This window comes from Hemitrygon akajei, chromosome 2, assembly GCF_048418815.1.
Source record: "Hemitrygon akajei chromosome 2, sHemAka1.3, whole genome shotgun sequence".
NCBI lineage: Eukaryota > Metazoa > Chordata > Chondrichthyes > Myliobatiformes > Dasyatidae > Hemitrygon > Hemitrygon akajei.
In genome coordinates, this window is record NC_133125.1 from 35,434,787 (window position 1) to 35,461,687 (window position 26,901).

The 26,901-nt window shown below is 39.9% G+C and overlaps 1 protein-coding gene across 3 annotated transcripts in view; it reads left to right on the forward strand.

Moving 5' to 3' along the window:
- The first annotated feature begins 633 nt into the window (after window positions 1–633).
- The window catches only part of pcsk5b (proprotein convertase subtilisin/kexin type 5b), a 327,069-nt gene continuing 300,801 nt past the window's right edge, over window positions 634–26,901 (forward strand). For all 3 annotated transcript variants that reach the window (XM_073070138.1, XM_073070147.1, XM_073070157.1), the window contains exons 1-2: window positions 634–1,292; window positions 25,096–25,200. In XM_073070138.1, coding sequence (XP_072926239.1) covers window positions 1,113–1,292; window positions 25,096–25,200 — 285 coding nt within the window. In that variant the 5' untranslated portion in view covers window positions 634–1,112. The remainder of the gene's footprint in view (window positions 1,293–25,095; window positions 25,201–26,901) is intronic.

Genomic DNA, 26,901 nt, shown 5'->3' on the forward strand with positions numbered 1-26,901 from the left:
GACTAGGTACATGGAGAGGAAGGGCTTGGAGAGGTCTTGGCCCAATGCAGGAACTTGGGACCAGGTGGGTGAGCACTGTGGTCAGCATAGACTTGTTGGGCTGAACGGTCTGTATCCATGCTGTATTGCTCTATGACATTATGATTCTAAAAACTTGTAACGCGAATTGACATAAGTTATATTTTCTATAACATAAGCTGTGGAACATATAATTAAAGTAATTTTATTTGTTGATAGTTTCACATCATGTACCCATTTTCCTTGAACATGCTGAAATTGTTTCCTTTTAGAGTCAATGAGTCATGGCGTCATAGAAAAGTACAGCACAGAAATAGACTCTTCGGCCCATCTAGTCTGAGCCGAACCATTTAAACTTTTCATCTATTTAAGTTTTATTCCCGGAAAATATAAAATATTGTTCTTGTAAAATGCATATAATGTGAATGTTTTATAATGTGGAGTCAGGAAAGAACGGCCATCTCCTCTCATTTCTATCCGCGAGCGACAGTCTCCAACGTTTTCTGCACGAATAGCGAGTTACAGAAATTTGCAATCAAAGGAGAGTGAGCGGAGCGCGCTAGGACCAGAGGAAGTCCTTTACTGGTGAATTTCTCCAGTGGGGGTGGGGGTTAATTGAGTTACCGGTGGAGTTGGAGGAGGCGCTGTAGCCATCTTAAGGCAAAGATGATCTGAGTGAGGAACAGAGCAACCACCGACTTGCGAACAGCGCTCACTTACATATAAACAGGCACACAAGATCTATCTATGTATGTAACAGAGAAGCGCACAGAGCCAGGGTTACAGACAACAGCTGCATGAGGCAGAACCACAGCAGTTCACAAATCAACGGAGTACGTCAAAATCCAAAGGCATTGACTACCGCTAATCCAATTCTCTCTCCACCTGGTTTAATCATCAAAAAGCCTGATTCAATTGCGATAGAAAGGTTCACAACCGGGAACGGATCTCCCCCCGCCTGCGGTAGGGAGGGCGAGTTTGTTAAACGGGGATAGACTTAAGAAGACCCACGCTCTGGGGTTAACACGGAAAGTCAGCGTGAGGACTTGGAGTGAGATTTTTGGTTTATTTTTTTTTCCCTGGGAGGGTCAAAAATGGGTCGAACAGCGAAGTGGTGCCTGGATCCGGTCTTGCCTCTGGTTGTGCTTCTCGGGGTTGTAGTCCCCTTTTGCAGAACATTGATGTACACGAACCACTGGGCTGTGAGGATAAACGGTGGCGCCGAAGAAGCGAATGCAATAGCAAGTAAATACGGATACAGAAACTTGGGACAGGTAAGGTGCATTCCGAGTGAATATTTATTACACGGACAGCTCGCACGTCTGCCTTCATTTTTAATAAACCCCTCAGTGGTGGGACCAACTGATGCCGATTTGCGATTTTTTCCCCCTTAATATCCAAAATTTCAATGTAATTCCCTTTGAAACGGGCGACCTGTTCAACATTCATTCAGATGCGTTACTTGAACTGAAGAACTTTCTCAGTCGAACCCAGCAAACTGCTGAAAGTAATAAACTTTGTCTGCTAGGAGGTTTTATTTAAATAATCGTTGGATTTATCGCATATGTGTTTAAAAGGAGAAAGAAAGTCTAAACTTTTACTATTTTTAAGATAATTGGCTGTGTCTAAGTGTTTGGACTGCAGCTGCACCTGGTTTTGTAGCTAAACCAACTCCTTTGAGGCGGTACAGGTGTGTGTCTGGAAACGAGGGGCCGGCCAGCGATGGCTGGACTCCGTACGGGGGTCAGGCGCCAGGAGCCGTACCCGCCTCGGCTCAGCCCTGCCCGGACACGCCGATGGCTCTCTATTCTGTTCCCATTGGTAATCGCCCAGTTCCTAGAGTGGCGCGGAGGGAGTGGGTTACGCGAAGCTGCCTGGGGTGGAGTGAGGGGGTTTGTGATAACCGATCGGCCGTTAGCAACCTGTAATTTGTCCGGCCGGGTCCCATGCCCCCAGAGCGAGTCTCACGCAGCCGGGCCAGCGCTGGGTCTCCCTACCAGTTCGAGAGGCCAGCGGCAGGAAGATGCCGCTCGCTCATTAGTTTAGCCTTTAAAGGTTGCCTGTTTTTAAGTGCTGTGTTTTAAATCTCGAGGTTAAAACATTCCGTTTCTTCTTGGCTTATGCGCTGCGGTAAGGTCCAGTGTAACCAACTCAGTAACCGATTGAGGGATTTGATTTCACTGATCTTTAATTGACAACGTTTCCCATTCACACACCTGCATTGTTTCAATGAGCAACACTTCCACCGTCCCTTTGCAGTTTGTTTTGAGAACTCTTCAGTTACTAACCGCGTCGTTTGTTGCTTTGTGGAACTCCCTTGCTTTTCACATATAAGGGATTGAAATGTCTGGTTGTGATAAAAGCTGAAGTAATATCAACCAAATGCACGTTCGGGCTGTAAGGTTTTGAGAAGGGTCGGATGAACCCGGCCGTAAACAGGCAAAGGGGGAATAGGTTAGGGACAGTGAGCGGAAATAGTGTGAAGGACATTGTAAAATCGTTAAAGGAGTGTACAAGCTTAAGTTTCAGTCATAGTTCCTTTGGGAGCAACCCAGGGCATTTTGCAGAGCAGATTCCTTCAGCCCGTTTACCCTTTACACCTATCACCTCCCAGCTTCTCACTTCATCCCCTCCCACTTTCTCCCTCACCTGGTTTCACCTATCACCTGCTAGCTTGTACTCACTGCCCGTTCCACCTCCTTATTCCAGCTTCTTCCCTATTCCTTTCCAGTCTTGATGAAGGGTCGCCCTCTCTGTCGACTGTTTATTCCCCCTTCAAGAATGCTGCCTGACCTGCTAAGTTTCAGCATTCTTATGTTGCAGTAAAATGAAATAATTTTTGAAGTTCAGTCATTATTGTAACATGGGAAATACATCAGACAATTTGCAAATAACGGCCCAACTTTATTGAGACAGTGCACTCTGCTATGGCATCTTTTCTCCCATAAGGATTTTTGCCAGTGGCAACCCTGACTCTGAGCACTCTTGGTCATCATACCTTGGGAGTGTTGCTCAAGGGTTTTTTGTGCTCACGTCACTGGACACAACACCCTTGGCACGGGTGTGCAATTAACTGAGGTGCAACTCACAGATCATGTCAACCTTTTGTATCCATATGGGAATGGAGAGTTGAGGATTGTTGGTAAGGGCATATTTTGTTAACAAGTGTAGGAAATGTGCAGTGCAAGGGCTGAAGATACTTGGTACTAAGCTTAAATACTTGGTATCACATTCATTATTTCTCTTCCCTTCCCCACATTCAGTTCGTCCCTGTATTTGAAAATGTATTTCATGGCATGCTCACAGCAATTGCCCAGGAGATCGTGCTTCAGGCATGCTGGGCTTGTGTATTTTTATCTATTTGATTAGGTCCCATGCGCACTGCATTCTGGTTACACAGTGCGATTCCTGAGCTGGTGATTTGGTGACGACTGGGCTCCAATGTGAATAATTTTACTGGTTCTACCATGCGAGTGTAGACTGGAACACAATGGAAGGGAGGAATCTATGAGCATTTACAGTTAGTGTGCCATGCATAGAGAAGGCCCTGAGGTTCGTGTATGGCTCTGAACTGAAATAGTACAGTACCCTGGTTCCATTTTAAAAAAAAACAATGATCGGTGGTGGGAGACAAAAGTGACTGCAGACAGTGGTGACAGGAGCAAAAAGCAACTACTGCAGGATCTCTGGTTCAAGCAGCATCTGTGGAGGCAAAGGGATGGTCAGTGTTTCAGTTTAAAGTCCTGCATCATTGGCCCTGCGATTGACTGATATCGGTGGAAAAATAATTAACGTCTACCTGTGAGATATGTTTTATTGGCAATTGGTTTGAATCCTGGATGATGCAATGAAACACTTGGTTTCATTACTTATGAGGAACTTATGAAGGTTGTTGGCAACCATTTTACTGTGCTCTGGGAAGTAGGAACCTCATTGATGCTTGAGATGACAGTCAATTTCTAGATTAGTAAGGTTAAATAGTCGTGCTGTGTGATTTCTCTTTTAGTGGATTATTGGGTCTAAAGAGGAAGCATAACTTGTTTACTGAATGGACTATAAAATCTCTGGCACCCTCATTTGAGTTTGGTTTTCTTGATAACATCCTCATGATAACAAAGATTGTTCACAAATGTGGTCACCTATGATTTAATAATCTTTTCTCTAACTTATTATGAGTTTAGTTCCACAAGAGGCCATCCTCCAGTTTTCAAATAAGATTGGCCAAGCACTGCTCTCCAATGTACAGTGTATGAACACTGGGGAAATCTAGGACTAGAGGGCACAGCCTCGTACAAGGTCATCGCTTTAGAACAGAGATGAGGGGAGGGGAAATTTCTTTAGCGGGTGGTGAATCTATGGAATTCATTGTGACAGATGGCTGTGGAGGCTAAGTTATTGGGTATGTTTAAAGCAGAGGTTCTTGATTCGTAAGAGTGTGAAAATTTACGAGGGGAAAGCAGGAGAATGGGTTGAGGGGGTAATGAATCAGCCATGATGAAATGGCAGAGCAGAGGATAGGCCATTTGGCCTAAATTCTGCTCCTACACCTTATGGCCTAATATCCAGGCCTGGGATAATGGTGACACATAATCATCACACCACAAGTGTCATGCAATAACAGTATCCACCAAGTGAAAAATCTAGCTCTCACCCCCTTCCATTCAAAGGAATTACCACCACTGAGTCTCCCACTACCAATAACATGGAAGGTACCATTGACAGGAAATTGGACTATACTAGTCATAGGCAATGTAGCTACAAGAGCCAATTTAGAAGCTTGGATTTCTGCAGCAAACAACTCGGCTCCGAACTGTCCAAAGCCAATCCACCATCAGAAATGTGATAGAGTACTCTGTACCTGCTGAGATGAAGCTGCCCTCAAGAAGCTCAAAGCAATAGAGGACATGGCAGCTCACTTGATAGGCAACCCTATCCACAGCCTTCCACTCTCTCCAGTTGCAGCAGTGTATACAATCTGCAGAGTTCACTGAAGCAACTCAAGGCTTCGAAGCACTGAAAACTGCTAGAGCTACTAGGGTAGCAAAAGCACTGAAACACCACTGCCGGGGAATGGATCTCCAAGCCATGCCATCTGGCTTGGAAGTATATTCCTTTGCTGCTGCTGGATTGAAATCCTGGACCTCTACCTAATACCTGGAGGATTGCTGCAGTTCTGAAAGGGGGCACCATCCCTTGTCAAAGGTAGTTGAGGCTTAACTATTAAATGTGAAAACCCACATCCCTTTGAGTGAATATAAAAAGAATGCAGTGCAGGATCCTACATAATCCTAGGGTATACATTTCAGCAGCAGTCCATGTGGGTTTAAGCATTAGCATTCATCTTGGATTACTCCTGGTTATCACAGCTTGTCAATTAGAGGTTAAACCATGAATTGTTATGAATTGTAAATGAAAATTATACATGTTATCTTTGTATATTTAAATTTATATGTTTATTATTTATAGTATATCTTGTGTTGCACTGTATTGAAACAAATTTAATAACCAGATTGTGATTCTAAAGCATTACTTCATATTCCACAAGAAAGATTTTGCTTGGAATATAAATTTTAAACTAGGTTGTCTTGTATGAGTGTATTATATTTGTACAATAACATTAATGATTGATCATTATAACTGCTCTGAATACAACTGTTTAGGTAGAATCAATAAAACCCAATACAATTGAAGTATTTCCTGATCTCTTTAGGGAGACAAGAACAGAAAATTGTTCTCCAACTGAAGTGATGTTAAGTGTTTTCATTATTCTCTTGGGTCATGCCTTTTTTATGTGGAAATTTGGCATCACTAGAGAAGACATTTATTGCCTTGAGAAGCTAGGGGTGAGCCACCTGCTTGAACCATAGAAGTTTCATTTAATTGAATCGCTTGCTTGGCTATTTCAGAGGGCACTCAAAAGTCAGTTGTGTTCCTGTAAGTTGCATGTAAGCCAAGCAGTAGGGAGAATAAATTTCTGTACCCAATGGAGATTAGCAAGGCCAGTGTTACTGTTTTTTAAAAGATGGGTAGTTTCGTGGTCACCTTGCTGATGTTAGCTTTTTAAAATTCGGATTTATTTAATTAGTTTCAAGCTCCCGTAGTAAACCATTTTTTCCTGCATTAGGAGTAGATTAACAGTACTGTCACAGTAACAATCAATGTGATCCTTTTCATAAAACATGATGTTCTTGACAGCATAAAGATAGTTTATCTTGAACAGTTGGCAAAAGAGTTAAATGTTGGATGGTTAATATAAAGGAGTGAATTATTCTATAATACATTATTTTTGGTATTATCAGTTTTAATTTTTAATGATTTGTAAACATCTGTCCAATGGTATTAATGATAAAGGTGTAACTTGTCTACTATGTCAATTAATTTAGAAGCAAAATGTTCAGTAAATGCTTGAGTGCTCAGGATGGCTGATCAGTATTAGAAAATGGTTTTCATTTCTTCGGCTCCCACTTGATCTGAGAGTACAGCTGCTTGGTTAATAACATTTCAGCCTTGAAGTAAAAGCTGAAAATCTTTAGTTTAAACATACCACCATAAGACATAGGAACAGAGTTAGTCCATTTAGCCCATCAAGTCTGCTCTGCCATTCCTTTATGGCCTATTTATTATCTCCCTCAAACCTATTCTCCTGCCTTCTCCCCATAACCTTCGATGCCCTAGCTGATCAAAATCCTATCAACCTGTGCTTTAAGTACAGTGGATTCTGATTAATTGGGACACATCAGGACCAGTACGTTTCGGCCCAATTAAGTGGAAGCCCCAATTAGCTGAGGTTTCATGGAAGTAGTTGAAAAAGTATTTTTAAAAAAAAAGACAAACTAGATTAAAAACAAATCATGTACTTATATGAAGTACAGAACAAATTGGAACATTGTCAATACTACTTACTGCCCGTTGTGCTACTGGCATGTAGGGCAGCGAAGGAAGATCCTCCATCCCTGGTGGTGTTCGGGGCTTCCTTCATCATGTCAGTAGCTCTCTCTTGGTTTTTACTACTGTTAGTCATGCAGTTCCCAAGTGGAGTCTTGGGAATACCATTGCACTCAGATGTAGAAAGATTCTTCATTGCTATTTCCATAACAATTTTATTTTGCCAGTCAGAGTTGTTAGCCCTGAGCTGAACCCCTGAACCTGGAGGACCATGGACCACTATTAGTCAGGCCTTTGCTCTTTGACCTATTTGGCATGGATAACCCCATCAAGAGCCAAAGCATAAAGCTCAGACTCCAGCCAGCATAGCTCTCTGGGTCATTGAAGAATGCAAGACTCCAAACCATGACAAGATTGTGGTCCTCTTGGAAGTATCAATGCTACTACAGTACTATAAATCTGTATTAATTCCTAATTATTGACAGGAATTCATCCATTTTTATGTTACCATGTTTCTTGATTGACTACAAATGGGACAAAATCAGTGCAGATTGCTTTCATACAATATAATCAATGATTGCATCTTCCAAATCTTCATTTTCACTCCAGGCCACTACTGGCATCTCTAAGCCTGAATGCCTGAGATTGCAATGAGCAAAACATTTTTGAATTCTCCTGCTTATTTCTCACCAGCTATCAGTTACAAAAAAAAATCATTGCTTTTTAAACACAAGTGAATGCAACTGATACTATTGAAAAACAGTTTGCTCGAAGTACGGCGCAGTGTCTAACGGCCACATTTCAGACACTAATAGAAACTGTTTGGCAAAAGTCTCCTGCCTCAATTAAGTGAGAGTATCCCAAATAAAGCAAATATTCTCCTTTTACTTTCAACCAATCACATCACATGTCAGTCGACTATTTTCTTGATTAGTTTTATCTTTAAAGAGTTAGTTGTCCCAAATAAGTGGCTGCCTGATTGACTAATGGTCCAATTAACTGGAAGTCACTACATACCCAATGACTTGGCCTCCACAGCTATCTGCGGTGATGAATTCCACAGATTCACCACCATCGAGCTAAAGGAATTCCTCTTTGACTCTGCTGTAAAGGGGCATCCTTACATTCTGTCTGAGGTAATGCTCTCACAATTCATACTTAACAGAAAAAGCTTTCATTCCTGATACCTATTGATTGAAATGACTTCAAATGCTATTTGTCCTGACATTTTGTGGTGGCATCTTGTAGATTCTGAGCTCAACTAGTCTTCTGCCTTGTCTCTCATTTTCTAATTTGGTGCAAATTATATTTTAGATATGGAAGGTTGTACCTACTAAATCAAAACCATTCATAAACTGGTTTCACCACTGAGATAAAAATCTAAATATTTTATAGCAGGCACAAGGTTTGTACTTTGGTTTTCTTTGTATTAGTAATTTAGGATCAAATTCCACCTCCGATTAGCTGTGACCTATGTTGTAACTTGGAGGATTGTTTACTCTGGAATCAGTTAAATGTGCTTTGAAATTGGTTCCAGTATAATTTCATTAACTGAAAGTAAGTGTTAAATGATTAATCAGTTCCTGATCTGGATTTTCTGTCTTGTGGATTGAGCTTTTGAATTTTTCTCCACTATAGTCAATTGACGTGTGATGTGATTAGTTGAAAGTAAGATGAGGATATTTCAATTTAGCTTCCTACTCCTTTAATTAAGCACTACAGTAGAAATCTGAAAGTCACTGTGCCTCATGTCTCCAATATAATCGGAGAGCCTTGTTTAAAATCTGACTTGGAAGGAGACTGACCAAGTGAACTAATGTGCTCTCTCCAGTTTTAAATTGAGTTCAATGATGTTGGGGGTGGTTCAACTGTCCAGCTTCTCGCCCATAGACAATTCTATATGAGGAGTCTGAGAGTGGTTTGTGTTTGATATGGGAATGTCACATTAGTGCATTTAAAAAGTGCAGTATTGCATAATTCAACTCTCAGTACTCTTACCACAGTGATTAAGTAGAGTAAAAGTTGCAGTACTGCAAAATTGTTGATCCCAATGAGCACAGAATAGCTGACAAAATGAATGGGGGGGGGGAATCAACAGTTATGCATTGTAGTAGAATTCTACATTCTTACTATCCAATGTTTTTGAATTGGGTATGCTATGTGAGTTGCTCCCATGATGAATCTACTCTATATGCCCCTCATAAAGTAATGAGCCGCAAGTGTTCATCATCCTCTAATATTCCTTTGAGTACAACCCCAATCAGCCAATCTGTCCTTGTATCCGAACCTATTCATTCCAGGCAACAAACTAGTAAATCGCTTCTGCTTTTGTTATAGCTCTAGTACATATAGTGTAGTGACCAGAACTGCATGCAATAATCCCCTAACCAATGGACTTGAGATCCCCAGGACTTTAAACTCTTTTTGCCCCTATGGTAACTATCATATGCTCTATTTTATTTAGAAGGTATTTATTAAAAGGAAATCAGTTATTACTGTACCAACCTGAGTTTCACATTGAATCTGTCAGGTGCAAAAATTGGGTACAAAAAAGCTGAATTGACTCCTAACATTTCATCCATGCTATTGTTAGCTTGATGTCATTTTAATAACCTTGTTTTCCATCTTTGCGGTAATTTTTTTTGTAGGAGACAAAGTAAATTTGTAATTATGTCGATTACCCATACGTTATGGATTGACAAAACATGAAGTTGACTTTTCTGTTTGTTCTTTACCACCCTGTCCTTGCACCTTATACTAAAAATTTTCAATACTTCAGGTTTTCTTAAGCTGCAGGTGATGTTGATAAGAATTGACTGATCATTTATCCCTGGTTCTTTTTTAGGTGGGAGAAAGCCTTCTCCTTCAGTGCAACAGATTACCTCTCTGAGAAAAGTCCATTGATTTGTTTCATTTTTAAATTTTTCATCAATGCTGCAAAATAATTCTCTATGTTCAATGGAATGGTCCCTTTTTAATAACATGTAGTAATTTCCAGCAAGAATATGTTTGAAGTATTTGAATGACCTTCCTATTTTATTGATTATCATCCTGACATTCAGAATAGTATCTTAATAGGCAGCCATTTGCCAAATTGCAGAACAGTTGGACCAGTATTTGACTATGGTGAATTGCAGAGTTAAATAGTCACACTCAAATCTAGTTTCAAGCCACTTAGTGCGGTGCCTCTTTTCAAAAAGTAGTGTACAGCTGATTACCAGTGTCTGTAACTGGTGGCATAGAAACTGATTATTTGGATACAATAGGGTCTTTTAAGACTCTCTTGGATGGATACATGGAGCTTAGAAAAAAGAGGGCTATGGGTAATACTAGATAATTTCTAAAGTATGTGTTCGGCACAGCATTGTGGACCGAAGGACCTGTATTGTGCTATAGGTTTTCTATGTTTTGACTCGCTCTAGTCTGCCAATAGTCAAACATACATTTATTCTAATTCTATATATCACTTTATTCTTTCCCCACGTTCTCATCAATTGCTCCCTCTCCTCCAGATTCCACCACACACCTACACTCAAGATTCAGGTTGTTCTGTCTATCCAAGTGCACTTGAGGTGGTGAAACTCAGTGTTATTTCTGTGTGCCGTCGAGTCATTGTCGACTCATGGCGGCCCTAAGGATAGCGTAGTCCTCAGGTTATCATCCAGCATGTACTATATTATGTAATGGGAAACTCGTTCAATATGAAACTGATTTCAAGATAGTCATTTGTCAAATTGTATGCCATCTTTGGCTGCTTTCCCTTTTACATTGATCTAAAGTAGACTAGCTGAAGATTGAAGATGTGCATTTTGTTACTAGACTTACCTGAAAATTAACAAGGTAAATTTTATGTTGCTGAATCCCCTTGCTAGTTTGCTTCATCGCAGCACTGTTCCTCTGAGTAATTTTTAAGAGCCTGCATGGTGAATATGGATTGAAAGCTGGTTGTCGCATGGAGAAGGAAGTTCAAATAAATGGGTCCTTTTAATGCTGAAACAATGTAACTTGTAGAGTACTCTGGGAGTTGATTCTTATCCCGCAGCTGTTTACTATTTACATTATGACTTGGATGGAACAAGTGGATTCCAGTTAATTGGATGCATGTGGATCAGTACATTTTGCACCAATTAAGAAGCTGCCCCAATTAGCCAAAGTTTCATGGAAATAGTTAAAAATGGGTGTGTATATATGTATGTGTGTGATACAATATGTATTTAAATGAAATATAGAGCAAATTAGAACACTACCAATACGACTACAGTACTATAAAGATGTATTAGTTACTAATAGTTAATTTTGACTGTAAACAAAATCTACACAGACACCTAGTGCCTATGATGAGCTGCCTTCATTGCATTCCTGCATGAAGTAGCATCAAAAATAACTATTTATTAAATTTGGCATCCAGTGCAATTGACTAACGTAACACAAGCACATACAACTGATGCTATTACAAATGCATGTGACTGGCACAAGTTTAAAAACTGTTTAGCGACAATCTGTCATCCCAATTAGGCAGCATAGTATCATAAATAAGCGACGGGAATCCCGGCTATTTTCTCGATTAGTTTTTGTTCTTTGTCCCAAATAAGTGGCTGTCCTGATTAACTGAGGGCCCAATTACCGTAGATTCTGGACTACAGAGCGCACCTGATTAAAAGCCGCTGGCTCTAATTTTAGAAATAAAATCAATTTTTTAATTGTACAGGCCGCACTGGATTTTAGGCCGCACCAGATTTTCGGCCGCAGGTGTCCCACGTTGTAGTATGAGATATTTACACAGAAAGATATTACACGTGAGGATTTTTTAATTTTTAATTAAATCCATACGGTAACAAAAACAAATACATATTGCAAATGCTTTTTTTCGAACCGTGCCCGTAACGCGGCTACTTTTAAATATACGTTGCGTATACTTCTTTACTGAACTACATTCCAATATCTCCTAACGACTGGTAAAAAATATATATACTGCAGCCTACCAGGAAAAGTTATTGATCGCCTTTAACTTAAAAAGCAGCGTTCGCTCAGATCCAAAGCCGCTCGCGTAATGCGCTCCCTCCCTCCGTCCCGTTTTATCGCAAACTGGCATTTTTCCCACAAGACGCGGCGAAACCGGGTGTGACGTCATAGCATCCCGCGATGTAGTACAGAAAACAAATATAGTTAAAACTCTTCTAACTTTAACTAGAAAATGAATTACTAAGCGAAAATATTATAAACTAAATAACTGCCATAAAGGCAGCACAATGCTTTTCTTCGAGTGTTTTCCATGTTGATGAGGGTGAGTACAAATGACTGATTTACAATAATTTAATTGTGAAAGTGCGCTTGATTTATCGTACAATTTCATTGGACCTCTGTGAACTACTCATCAATTTTATTGGTCTACTGTTATGAGGCAAAATGTTTACGAGGCGGCATGAAAAAAATCATGTATTAGCCGCTCCGTTTTAAAGGCCGCAAAGTTCAAAGCTGTTCAAAATGTGGGAAAAAAGTAGCGGCTTAAAATCCGGAATCTACGGTAATCAGAATCAACTGTATTTGCAAGTTTGCTGATGATACAAAACCAGGTGGAAGGGCATACTGTGATTTTAAAAGCACTCATTCTGTACCAGGGTGTAGATAGTGACTGGGCAAAAACTCGGCAAATGGAGTTTGAGGCAGTGAGAGGTCATGAATTTCAGTTAGATTAATCAAAAGGTGGATTATTATCTAAATGGAGAGAGATTGCAATTAGTTGAAGCTTCAAGGGATCTAGGTATTCTAGTACATGAATTACAAACATTTATTGGAAAGGTGTTCAAGTTTTAGATTATGGAGGTTTTAAAGATGGTGAGTGGTGGTGAGTCTATATCTGGAATACTGCCCAGTTTTGAATTGCATGCCTACTAAAGGATATGGCACTGAATGCAGAATACACTTTTATCCTGGCTCCTTCCCCTTTCCTTTCCAGTCCCAACGAAGGGTCTTGGCCCAAAATGTTGACTGTTTATTCATTTTAATCAATGCTGCCTGACCTGAGTGCCTTTAGAATTTTATGTGTACAGGTTTCCCCCGCTATCTGAAGATAGAGCGTTCCTATGAAACCATTTGTAAGCTGAAATGCCCTAAAGTGAAGAAGCAATTACCATTAATTTATATGGGAAAAATTCTTGAGCGATCCCAGACCCACCCAATCTTACCAAATAACACATAAAACCTAAAATAACACGAACGTATAGTAAAAGCAGGAATGATATGATAAATATACAGACTATATAAAGTAGAAATATTGTATGTACGGTGTAGTTTCACATCATAATGGGGAAGTCAACAAGCCAAAATCGATTTGGAGAAAAAAAAATCGGTGCGTACATGCCTACGCACGTACACACATGCGCACACAACTGCCTGCACAAGGCTTCACGGCCGTGGTAGTCTTTCTCGGGGTAAACACACGTATAAAGGGGCGTCTTTTTTTGTAAAAGCGGAAGTCCTCTTTGGTTAGGAAAAACAGGTACTAATGTAGGTTTTTTTGTAACAGCGAGCTATCGTAAAGCGAACGTTTGAAAACGGGGACAACCTGTATTGCTCTAGCATTAAGTGAGGATCCATGGGCCCCAGGTTGGGACCCCCTGCTGTAATAGAACGGAGGCAGTGTAAGGAGATTTGCTAGTGAATTCCAGGCTGAAGGATTGTCCTGTCAAGAGAGGCTGGCATTTTAGGTCTGTATTCCTTGGTACATGAATCGAGTGCTGCTCATTTAAAGTTAGGCTGCTTATTTAAAAATGAGTAGAAATTTCTTGCTTAAGATTGGTGAATTTTTGTAATTCTCTGCCCCAGGGAGCAATGGAAGCCAAACCATTACATATAATTAAGATGGAGAGTTCAAATCAGCTGAGGTCAACCATGATCATATTAAATAGCAGAGTGGTCTTGAGGGACTTGGTGGCCTGCTCCTTTTTTCTTCTTGCGTTCTTATTATTTCAGCTCATTAGCTAAGGCGGAATACCTGCTATTCTTAAGTATTAACTATAGGATAATTCATAAAACCAATTTGGATTTCTAATTGCCAACCCCAAGCTAGCATTAAATAGTGCTTTACTTTTCACATAAAATGTACACTGAAGACCTTGAAACATCCAAACCAAATATAAATTCAGCTAAAATAAAGCAATATTGTGTTTTGTCTTGATGACGACAATATTTATCTTAAAAAAAGAACTGATTATTTTGTCATCTAGCCTTGGTCTCCAATTTATGATTTTGCAAGAAATGCTTATTTATTATCTTTAGATAACTCCACTTGACTACCTTCTATCTTCCATCATTCATGTTCTTGTAATTTTTGTGTTTGTGAAGCGGGTTACTTTTCAGCAGAAGAATTTTATATAAACCAATGGATGTTGTTCCTTCCTTTCTCAGAAATCAAATATTTTGGTAATAGTTAAGCTGTAGGCTTCTGTTTATCTTGCCTTTATCTTTCTGTTGTGGCCTCTGTAAACTAGACCTTGTGACATAATGTGACCCACAGTGCTATGTTTAAAGTTGCTGTTTTCTGTAACTGTATCCAAAATTGTTTGTGGCATGGGAATATTAGAGTCTGCCAAACACTTAAATGGAAATTTATATCCAGAGAAATACAGGAGTGGTTAGCTGTTACTGTAGTACTGAGGAACTCACAAATGATGCACTTAGATAGGAAAAATGCCACCTGGAGAGGATTTGATATGGCTGTTACCCACCGACAGTACCACGAGAAGGACAGGACTCTTTACTAACGTGTGTGTGTGTGTGTGTGTGTGCGCGCACACATTATCTTAAATGATTATCGCCTATTTTGCTAATGATATACTTGGTACTGATTCCCTGCTCCGACACATTGCTTTGTTCCTTAAACTTAACTAATGTGCTCATGTTGCATTTTGGTATAACTTCAAACTCCTCACCTTTCTGCAAGACCTTTGTTTCATATGTATGATGTCACTGTTAAACACCACCATGACAGAAGAGAGAATATGATATAATAAAATGACTTAAGTAAATATTAATTTCAGTTTAAATAAAACTGAAAGATTATCTTCTACCTTGTCAACTTAACATTCAGGTTGACTTGGAATCTGCAGTGTGTGCTTTATGTTTACACTGTGAATGTTCATTTTACTGCGTCTATCCCCTGCTTCCCTCCCCCCCCCCCCCACATATTGCTACAAAATAAAAGTTTCTATTGGTATAATCCCTTTGCACTAAAGCCTGAAATGAGCTTCAAGGAGCATTGTCAAACAGAACTTGATTCTGGGTCACATATGAGAAATTGCAAATGAGAGAAATCATGAAAAGGATGACTGAAGTGGGATTTAAGAAAGCTTTGAGATGCTCATTTGGAGAGGTTCTGATGGTATTGGGTTTGCTGACTGCAAAGATTTAAACTCAAATGAAGATCTAAAGCTCTATCTGAATACGGATAGCTACAAGTACCCTCACTAAAAGGTTGTTCTGTAGCTACTTACTCTTCAATGGCTGCGTCTTTTCCCTATTTATCCTCCACTGTGAATTTAAATATCAATACCCACTATCTGTGTGGTGGAATTCTTCTCCACCAAGGAGGAGATATTTCCAGCTAACAAAGTAGTTTAAACATTTCCAAAGCAAAGTATTTCCAAAACAGGTACAATTCCTGTAAGGTAGAAAGACATACAAATGAATTGTAGATAAGGCAGGGGACTGGCTTCTAGCCAGACAGTCTTTCTGTCATCACAAAGTACACTGCAGATGCTGTGGTCAAATCAACACGTACAAATAAGCTGGATGAACTCAGCAGGTCGGGCAGCATCCGCTGAAAGGAGCAGTCAATGTTTCGGGCCGAGACCCTTCGTCAGGACTCATGTCTTTCTGTCATTCTTCTTGCTGTTCTGTGACCATTCCTAACAAGCCTGACTGCTCTCTTGCATTTATATTGTTTCTCTGCCACTTGGATGACTTCACACTTGTGATATTTTCAGATACCTTTGTATACAGTCTAAAAGCTTCTGGTGACAAAGTTCTCAGATGTCCATAATTAATGCTGTGAAGCTGACTCTGAGCACTCAAATCTTCCAACTATTAATAGCTCAATTATTTGATGTGCTAAGTGATACCAATCTGGTCTGCAAGCTTCCTTGAACGAAATAGCCTAGCCAGAGTTATCTGGTTTGAAACTAAAACCCATTGTCTTACAGTGCATCTCTAGACCAGTCAGCCCAAGTGCTGTTGGCCATTGCTGTATGTTCAGCAATCTGCCCTTTTAACTTCAGACTGATTGCTTGCCATTCACATGAACAACTGACAACTGGCTTCCGTTTATGGCAAGAAGCTGAACTAAGAATATTGGTTGGAAGTTTAACTTAAAAAAACTACTCTTTGATCTCTACAAGTGTCAGCTGCTTCATTAGAAAGGCTCAGGGTTATACATGGTGACATTAATGTACTTTGATAATAAACTAAATAAACTTTGAAGCCAATAGTTGAACAGTGTTTCTCTGCTGTGTGACTATCTGTGATTAAGAAGTCAGAATTAGAGAAGCACAGTGCTGTAAGGAATGGACTTGGCGTGTTTTAGGCCTAAATGGATTGGAAAGCAAGGATGAGAATTTTAATCAATGTTACCTGGAACTAATAGCAAGAATAAGGTGAGGCAGCTGAACTAAACTTGCTGCAAGTTTGGACATGTAGACCTGTGTTCATTGAAGGCCAGCCTGGAGGAGAATATAATGGCCGTGTCTGTGCTTAACTTTCCTTTCGATACAATCTTCATCTGCAGACAATTTGAGGCAATGCTGGCGTTGGGTAATTAGGAAGGTGGACAGAGTTCTGTGGTCCTTGGCTCATCGTGGAAGTAGACATGACATGCAGGTTGCAAACAGTCTCGTCCACTTTTGGACAGTTGTTTAAGCATTAGGGACAGTTTTGCCAGACTAAAGGTACTGGCATTGATTCTCCCTGTAATTTGCAGAAGCATTAACAGAATAGTTACTTGGCAATGTAAAGATAAAATAGGATCACAGGGAAACCTTGAGGTCTCATCAATGTATATGTGGAAATTTGCTGTGTTTTCAAGTAAATCTTCCTGAGGGGTAATAGATGAGAACTAGTGAGCCAGTTTCAGCTCCCGGTTCCCACCACTTCCTTTAAGGAGTTTGTACATTCTCCCTGTGACTGCACAAATGTGCTCAGCTTTCCTTGCACAATCCAAAGATGTACCAGTTGGTAGGTTAATTGGAGATTATAAATCAGAATCAGGTTTATTATCATTGGCATGTGTTGAGAAATTTGTTAATTTAGCAGCAGTTCAATGCAATACGTGATGTAGAAGAAGAAAAAATAATGTAAATCAATTACAGTATGTATATTGAATAGATTAAAAACGAGCAAAAACAGTTTTTAAAAAAAAAAGTGAGGTAGTGTTCACGGGTTCAATGTCCATTTAGGAATCAGATGGCAGAGGGGAAGAAGCTGTTCCTGAATCACTAAGTGTGTGCCTTCAGGCTTCTGGACCTCCTACCTGACAGTAACAGTGAAAAAAGGGCAAGCCCTGGCTGGGGGTCCTTAATAATGGACACTGCTTTATGAGACACCTCTCCTTGAAGATGTCTTGGGTACTTTGTAGGCTGGTACCCAAGATGGAGACGACGAAATTTATGACCCTCTGCAGCTTCTTTCGGTCTTGCGCAGTAGCCAGCCTCCATACCAAACAGTGATGCAGCCTGTCAGAATACGCTCCACGGTATATCTATAGAAGTTTTTGAGTGTATTTGTTGATATATGAAATCTCTTCAAACTAATGAAGTATGGGTGCTGTTTTGCTTCCTTTATAACTGCATCAATATGTTGGGACCAGGTTAGGTCCTCAAAGATCTTGTCACCAATAAACTTGAAATGGCTTACTCTCTCCACTTCTGATCCCTCTGAGGATTGGTATGTGTTCCTTCGTCTTACCCTTCCTGAAGTCCACAATCAGCTCTTTCGTCTTACTGACGTTGAGTGCCAGGTTGTTGCTGCTGCACCACTCCACTAGTTGGCATAGCTCACACTCTCATCACCATCTGTGATTCTGCCAACAATGGTTGTATCGTCAGCAAATCTATAGTTGGTATTTGAACTATGCCTAGCCACACAGTCATGGGTATAGAGAAACTAGAGCAGTGGGCTAAATTGTCCCATGATTAGGCTAGGGTTAAAACTGGGGTTGCTGGGTGGTATGGCTGAAAGCGCCTACTCTGTGTGGTAACTCAATAATTGACACAAATGAATTGGTTCAAGGGTGAGAATATAAAAATAAAATGCATTACTGGCTCAAAAGCAATAGGTGTGGAATAATGAGTGACCCCTCCCTGTTGGATTATTGTGTCGGGCTTTCACGAAGGATGGTGCTGTTGACTGAACTAAAGGCTACAGACAGGTCAAGGATGAAAAACATCTTTATTGGGATGTGATTTGCTACATTGTTCCAAGCCATTTCAAACTAATGTTTCTTAACAGTAAGATGGTAGCATGCTTGGATGAAGTGGCCAACCAAAGGTGTTTTTGTCATTTTTATTTAAATGTCTTTATGTTCGCAAGATAATGCTGGAAATTGGGAATTTCAAGTACTGTAGGTCTACCCCATCTACCCCTTTAACAGAGGAGCTGGACTTGGTGCAGACTGTATCGCTGCGATGGAGGCAGTGTGCAGGCTAACAATGAGTGATTGTCTTGGACATTTTTCTTGTGATTGCAAGACCCTTTTGGACATTGGTAATGAAAAATGCTGCAAGTTCGGTTCATTGCTAAGACTGATGGCGGGGGAGCTGCCTGGCCTCAGTTATAGTGAGGTCTAGGCCCTGTGCTGCAGGCTTACCTGTTGCAGCAGTCCAGGAGGGGAGATGTTGGAGGACTGGCCACTCCCATTGGCACTGTCTTCCAGTGTTCACTTGGTGGACGATGAGCTGGATTGTGTGCATGCATATGTTCTTGCCAACAACACCCATGTACTATCAATTTACAAGACGTGTCTCTTGGGGACCTGGGCTATATATTTTTTTGTGTGACTGTATGTTTACAAGACTGTATGTGTCTTGTGCTGTGTATGACTGTTGGTACTATTTTGCACTTTGACCCCAAAGAAGCTGCTTTGTTTGTCTGTTTATGAATGTTCATGTATGTTTGAATGATATTAAACTTGAATTTGAACTTAATCAAAACTGGTTGACTGCAATTTAACAAGAAACTCCAAAGTACGTGTGTTGCCATGGGTATACACCGTTGAAATGAAATACTGTAGCTTAAGTATTTTGAGAAATACCTTTTAACTTGTGCACTAAAAAATTGGTGAGATGTGATGCTGGGCAATACTAGAGGACCTTCTTTATGGTGAGTGGGGGAAAGTTTAGGGGAGATGTTAGTTTTTTTTAACATATATAGTTGTAAGTGTCTGAAATATACTGCCAGGGATGGTGGTTGAGGCTGATATAATGGAGACATTTATTTTTTAAAAAAAAGGCACCTGGATATAAGAAAAATGGAGGTAGGAGGAAAGAGTTTGATTGTGAAGTAGGTATATATTGGTCAGCAGAACAATGTAGACAGCAGGGCCTCTACTCTATGTTCTATGAGATGATGAGGATTGCTGGTAGAATGGTAAGGAGGACATTGGATGAATTGGAAATGTTTCAAAAACAATTCCTTGACAAGATGGACACAAGTTTGAGAGACTACACATTGAAGGACATTGACAGGAAGGTTATAGAACATAGAAAGTTACAATACTGATAGAACATTGCATTAGTGACAGACAGTTTGGTCCACGTTGTTGTGCCCATCTTGATGTCAATTTGTACCTCATGTTCTCCTCCTTTGTATTGTCCATATCCCTCCATTCCATTCATGTCTATCTAAAAGCCTTTTAAATGTCACCAAAATGCCTGCTTCCACTAGGACCCCAGGAACCTATTCCATGCGCTTGCCACTAAGTTTAAAATAAAATCTACTTGCCCAGCACTTTTCCTTTAAACTCTTGCACCTCCCCTTGCCCCACACCCAGCTTTCTAATGAACATCCTCTGGTGTTTGATGTTTTCACCTTCTGGCTGTCTACCCTATCCATATGTGTGTCTCATTTTAAGCCTTTCAGGGTTCCCCTCAGCCTCCTTTGCCCGGGGGAGGACACCCCAAATACATCCATCCTTGCTAGCTTGTAACAATCCAAACAGCATTCTGGTAAATCTCTTCTGCACCCTCTCCACAGTTCCCACGTCTTTTTACTGTGGCGACCACAACAGTTGACAGTACTTTGTAATGCTGTAGAGCTGCTGCTTGGCGTTATTACTCTTGTGCTCGATACCCTGACCAGTGAAGGCCAGCGTGGCATATGCTGCCTTTACCACCTTGTCCACTTGCATAAGCACTTTCAGTGAACTATGTACCTTCATCACAAGATCTCTCTGTACCTCAATGCCATTAAGGGGTCAATCATTAACTTTCATTTGCCCTTCTAAAGAGCAGCATCTTGCACTTGCCAGAATTACACTGCATCTGCCGCTTCTCTGCTCATTCTCTGGTAATTTAAATTGTGCAGTCAATTGAGTGAGCCTTCATACAAATTCATAAACAGGTACCCACTGCTAAATAAATCCCAGGGGAAAAGTTGTCATATCCTGTCAAACTCTTCATTATGTTATTACCAATGAGTCAGAAAATTGCTTTAAATTCAATGCATGTTTATGTCTGCTGCAAATTTCTCGTAAACCACTTCAAATGGTTGGAGTTCCACACGTACAAGAGATCAATGTTTTTGTGTATAATTCCAGAGACCTCTTTCTTAAAAAAAAGATATCAGAAATTACCTGCTGTTCGTACTAGTTATTGATTACTTGTCTATGCACTTAGTGTATCTGAGCTATTAGTAACATTCCAGAAACTAAGGTCTAAGTAATATACTAACTTTCAGGTAGGAGTACAAGTTAATAATGAAGTGAACTTCACAACAAACTTTGGAAAATGTGAATTAGACTCTAATAAAACCACACCGAATGGGGGTGGGTGGGGGAAGAACTTGCTGTGGTATCAAATAAATTCGGTTTTTGGGATGTGGATATTGTTGATTGTATTAGTTCTGCCATCCTAAATTGCCCCAACAATGTACTGATTACTGCTGTTCTTCCTTACTGCAACAAGCAAGGAGACCATTCAGCCTATCGAGTCCATGTTAACTCCTGGCAGAGCAAACTCACCCCCATCTTATTTCCATTGCCCTAATATTTATGCGCGCGCTCTCTCATCCCCATCACTTTCCCAATGATTTTCTTACTAACTTGCACTAAGGGGTAATTCATAATAACAAAGTAATAAGGCAGCTACGGGATACATGGTGAAACCGTGGTATCCACTGGAGCTCTTTGCAATAAATGGGGGAATGTGCAGGCAGACCAAGGTCAAGATCCTTAGAGCTGAGGCAGCATCTGTAGTTGTATCAGCATGTCACTAGTGAGAGTGCTTTCAAAATGTGGTTACATATCAACTTCCATAATTTAAAACAGCTTTGAAGAAAGCTGTGTTTAACTTGGGAGTATAACGTGCAAGTTGGTGAAGTGTTTCCATATGCCATTTGGACAAGGATTGTCCTTGTTTGTAGAGACAGCAGCTTTAGGAAGTGCTTTGAAATAAACTAAGCATGAAATGGCTGTGCATCATGTAAATTGTGAGACCTTCAGTCTCAGTGCTGTGGAACTTCTCATGGATGTTTGAATCAGTACTTAATACTGTCCTGGGTTGGCTGGGTGAAGAAGGGGTGACTATTTATGTGCAGCTCCAATGGGAATGATCAAATATTCCTATTTAGGGCTGCTATGCTGACCAACTGGTGGGAGTGTGCATGGACATCTTCAAACTTCCGCTGCTGTATTTGGAGGCTCCCAACCTCAAAAGAGTGACAATCATACCGGTAAGATTAGGGATGAGCTACCTCAACAACTATTGCCCAGAGGCACTTGCATCTACTGTGAAGTGCCTTGAGAGGTTAGTCATGGCTTTATTCAACCCCTGCCCAAGCAAGGACCTGGACCTGCTATCATTTGCGTCTTGCCATAAGAGCAGATGTAATCTCACTCACTCTCTACTCACCGAGTCAAGAGCAATACCTACACTAGGCTGCCGTTTATTTACTACAGCTTGGCATTCAACAGAATCATTCCCTCATTTCTAATCAACAAGCTGCAAAGCCTGGGCCTCTGCTTCCACCTGCAACTGGATCCTCAACGGACACATGTCAAGAATGTGTGCTTGGTCCATTGTTCTACTCTTCTACAACCACGATAGTATAGCAAGACACAGTTCAAATGCCATCTATAAATTTGCTGATGACACAACTCTTATTGGCATAATCTCAGATGGTGATGAGGAGGCGTACAGGAGTGCCATAGATCAGCTGGTCGAGTGGTGTTGCAGCAACAACCTTACTCAACATCAGTAACACCAATGAATTGATTGTAGACTTTAGGAAGGGGAAATTGAGGGACCACGCACCAATCCTCATCGAGGGATCAGAAGAGGAAAAGGGTGAGCAGTTTCAAGTTCCTGAGTGTCAACATCTCTGAGGATCTATCCTGGGCCAACATATTAATGCAGTTCCAAAGAAGGCATGATGGTGGCTATATTTCATTAGGAGTTTAAGGAAACTTGTTACATCACCAAAGATGCTCGCAAATTTCTGCAGATGTACCATGGAGACCATTCTAACTGGTTGCATCACTGTCTGGTATGGAGGGGCTGCAGAACAGGATCAGAAAAAAGCTGCAGAAAGTAGTAAACTTTGTCAGCTCCATCATGGGCGCTAGCGTCCCCAGCATTGAGGGGCACCTTCAAAAGGCGATGCATCAAAAAGGCAACATCCGTCAGTAAGGACCCCCTTCACCCAGGACCTGGCCCTTCCCATTGCTACCATCCAGGAGGATGCAGAGACACACATGTATCCTTGAACACTGCCTCAGTATTTTTTCCTCATTTTTAAAAAAAAACTAATTTAATTTTCTTTAATTTATACATGCTTATTGTAACTTGTAGCTATTGTGTATTGCAATGTACTGCTGCCACATTAAAAAAACAATTTTCATGACGTGCCAATGATATTAAACCTGAATCTGATTCATTCATCTGAGTTCACTAGTGGTGTAAGTATGGTAACTGTCGGAACTGGATGAAGTCCTTTTTAAAAAAAAATTCTGTGCCCCATTTTTGTTTGTTACGGTGGAAATAATATGCAGGGCACTTCTTGGGTCTAGTATTTAGGATTTCTTGCTTTGTTTTTGTGTTATTACCAGATAGATTAAATTCCTTATTAGTGTTCTACATAAAATGAAGCCTAAATTAATATGTCTGATTTGAATGTAAAACGACAAACTTAACTGTCCATCTAGATAGATACGTTAATTGGTTCAGGACCAGTGGAGGATGTTACTGTATTGCTTCTGCATCTTGGTTGATCATGCTTTAAATAAATGTACATGTTTCATGGTCAATTCTGGGAGTGATAGTCGCACACTTAAAATAAATAAATTTAAAATTTTTCCTTTGGCCACCAAGTACCTGTATTTTCCGTTATTTGCATGGAAGTGATTATGAATTGGCCATAAATTTCACAGATGATTGAAACCAGGTATCCTCTGTATCCTTAACAGTTAGGTTATCACTAGAGAACTCAGTCAACCTCCCAAACTTAAGGTTTGAATTAGCATTATTGAAAGTTAAGATTGCAGGTCCATCACATGCATACAACTTTGGGTAATATTGACTGATGGTTTGAGATTGTTGCTTTCTTTTCCCGAAGGGTTTGAGCATAATAGCAAATGCTGGTAAAGCGTCGTTCTTGTCAACTTGAGGTCTCTATGGTGGAGTTCGGTTGTTAGTTTAATGGAGCTACTCTTATTCATACCAAAATTCAGTATCTGATTTAAAGAAGATTGAGTCTACTCCTCTTCTCCCTCTATGTTGAGTCTTGTCTTGGTGGATTCCTTCATATAGCTGTAGAAAAAGTAGCTTTACTCCAAGGTGTGTTGGAGTTGGACTGTATCATGACAACTGTGTTGTGATATCAGGGTGGAATGCTGTGATGATTGTGTTTCATTTGATTATGACCCAAGCTGCTTTTGTTAAATGAATGTATGTAATATTGTGTTGCCAGGGAAGGGTGATTCACATACTCAGGTTGTTTGTGACTTTACTGCTGACCCATTTCATGAATAAATGAGGCTTTCTAGACAAATGTCCACTTGGCAGTTTGAACTTGAAGGGTCAAGATTCAAGATCTGAAGAAACAATTATTTTGTTCTCCTTTACGCTGTATGCTAGAAATGACAAATTTGCAACACAACGAACGGTTTAAATCGTCATCTGATTAAAATATACCAGGAGGTCTAATTTGTTCAAAGAAGCAATTTTGGCTCATGCTTTCATGGGCTGCAACTTTAATTATGCCAGTGAGCATTTTCTCCCACTGTGGCCTCTACATACTTACGAATGCGTCCTTTGCTGCTATTTGAAAATGTTGGATTCTTTTGCCAGTGAGCAGAGGGGAAAGTTCCATTGTGCTTTTGATCAGATGTTCATTCAGATCTTCCGCTATTAATACTTCAAAAGTTATGTATTAACAGTTAAAGTGAATAACTGTCTTTATCTTAGAAAATAAGGGTTTTGGTACCCATCAGTCAACTTGTAGTGGAGTTGGGAATTTCTTTATTGTGACGTTCATATTCTGCATAAGTTTTTAAAAATCTAAATTCAGATCCCTTGTAGAATATATTTGTCGGTAGGCAAATGATTCTTGTCCGAACTAAGATTTGTTATCCGCTTCTACAAGCGCTGATAGTAAAGATGATATTACCATAATATGCAGAGTTTGATTTCTCCGTCTGCGTGTCTTTCTGGGGCTACATATCTTGTTTAGAAACAGCAAAGCACTCCTGTCATGAAAGTTTTGTCAATAGTACACGAAAAGATTATCTTCAAAAACCAAATGAACTCATGAAAGGTTAATGGTGCATTTTGTATCATGTTGCTTTTTCTTTTTGCGAAAGATGATCCTGAAGGTCAGAGTAACATTTGAGATCATCTAGAGTAAATTAAATTGAATAATTTATGTAATCCAGACAAAAGGAAGAGTTTAGATGGAAACTTAATTAAACTCCTTTCTTTTCCTTAACAGATTGGGTCCCTGAAAGACTACTACCACTTTTATCATAGTAGGACAATGAAGCGTTCAACTATTTCTAGTAGAGGAACACATAACTTCATCTCAATGGAGCCCAAGGTATGAGGATTTTTGTATTTTATTTTTAGTAAACATGAAAACCTTTGTCATAAAAGTGTTTAATAATTAATTTGTAATGTCATACAAGGATATGTTCTGAGATTGCTGAATTTGGACGAGTTGACATGTTATCTGGTAAATGAATGGGAACAATGATTAGGTTTGGGGAGTGTTCGTTAGATGATTACCATACAGATGAAACATTCATTGACCATAATTAAAGTGACACTGAAAGCTTGATCAAAGAATTCCAAACTTCTCAAAAGGGCAGTTCTCTCTGCCAGTTCTGAAGTAATAGGGTGGGGTTGCAAATTTTGTAGGTTTTCTGGCAGATAAGACTCAAGGTTTGGTGCACAATCAAGTCCAGGACAAGAAAACTGACCAAGTTAAACTTGATATTTTATTCAGCAATGTAGTAGTATATTCACTAATCCATCTTCTGTATCATTCAGTGAGTATCATTTGAGTGATGCTAGCTCTGTCATTATTCTGGAAGACTCTTAACCCAAAATATTGTAAATTATTTTACTGTTAAACACAATTGAAAGTACATGTGATATTGGATAAATTCAGCACAGAGTCAATACTGCAGTCTTGAGCATAATTCCAGAAATGTGTATGGGGGACACAGAATTTACATACCTATTAAGTTGTGACTGTGAAGATAAAATTATTGATGTTTTTAAGATATTGAAAATGTCATTTAATTCCATAAAAATATTCATCGAATTTATTAATTGAGTATTTTTTATTTCCCGATTGTTTAAATTATAAATCAACTAAACTTAACTTAAACTGAAACTGTGAAAGAATCTGCTTTGAAATGACAACTGGGCGCCTGTGGATCAGGATCTCCACTTAATCAAGTATTAGGTCCATGCCATTTTCCTAAGTTCAGGGACATTGTCCAATAACACAACAAAGAATGGACAGAGATTTAATTTCCTTCCTAGTGAGCCAATAGCAAAACACTAGGCATCAGTACTTTCCAGTAAGCCATTGAAGTATTAATACAGAAATCGGGATGTGACTTAGTTATAACACCTCATAGTATGGACAGGGAATATAGTCTGTACGTAACTTCCATTTCTTACTGTAGTTCTTTAGGAATTAATGATTAGCAGTATTTTGCATAGTTTTAAAGCTACATATTTTGTAAATGCTAAAAGGTTGTGAAAAATGAATGAGTGCCACAACTTTACTGCACCCATACAGCATGTAAAACGTTTAAATGTTTTTGTTGAACGATTACTTCTCCTTCACCCAGAATTTCACTATCATCTGTGGTGAATTTGGAAACCACACTGCATAACTGAATGTCACAAACATTCTTAATTTGCTGCATTTGTATCAAAACATAGTCGTGTTTCAGCAACCAGCACAGTCTGAATATGTGTTGGCAGCAGCCTGCAACTGTCACCATGCTTCCAGCACCAACGTAGCGTGTCCAGAACTTACCTGTGTGGCGTTGGAATGTGGGAGGAGACCCACGTCATGAGGCAATGTACAAATTCCTTACAGACGGGTGGGAATTGAACCCTGATCGCTGATGTTGTAAGAACATTACACTAACCACGTCACTACCATGCTGTCGACACAAGCTATTCATAAGGCTCACCTATGCATCCTTCCACAATACCATAAGACACATGAGCAAATTTGGTCATTCAGTTCATTGGGTCTGCTGTGATTGTGGCTGAT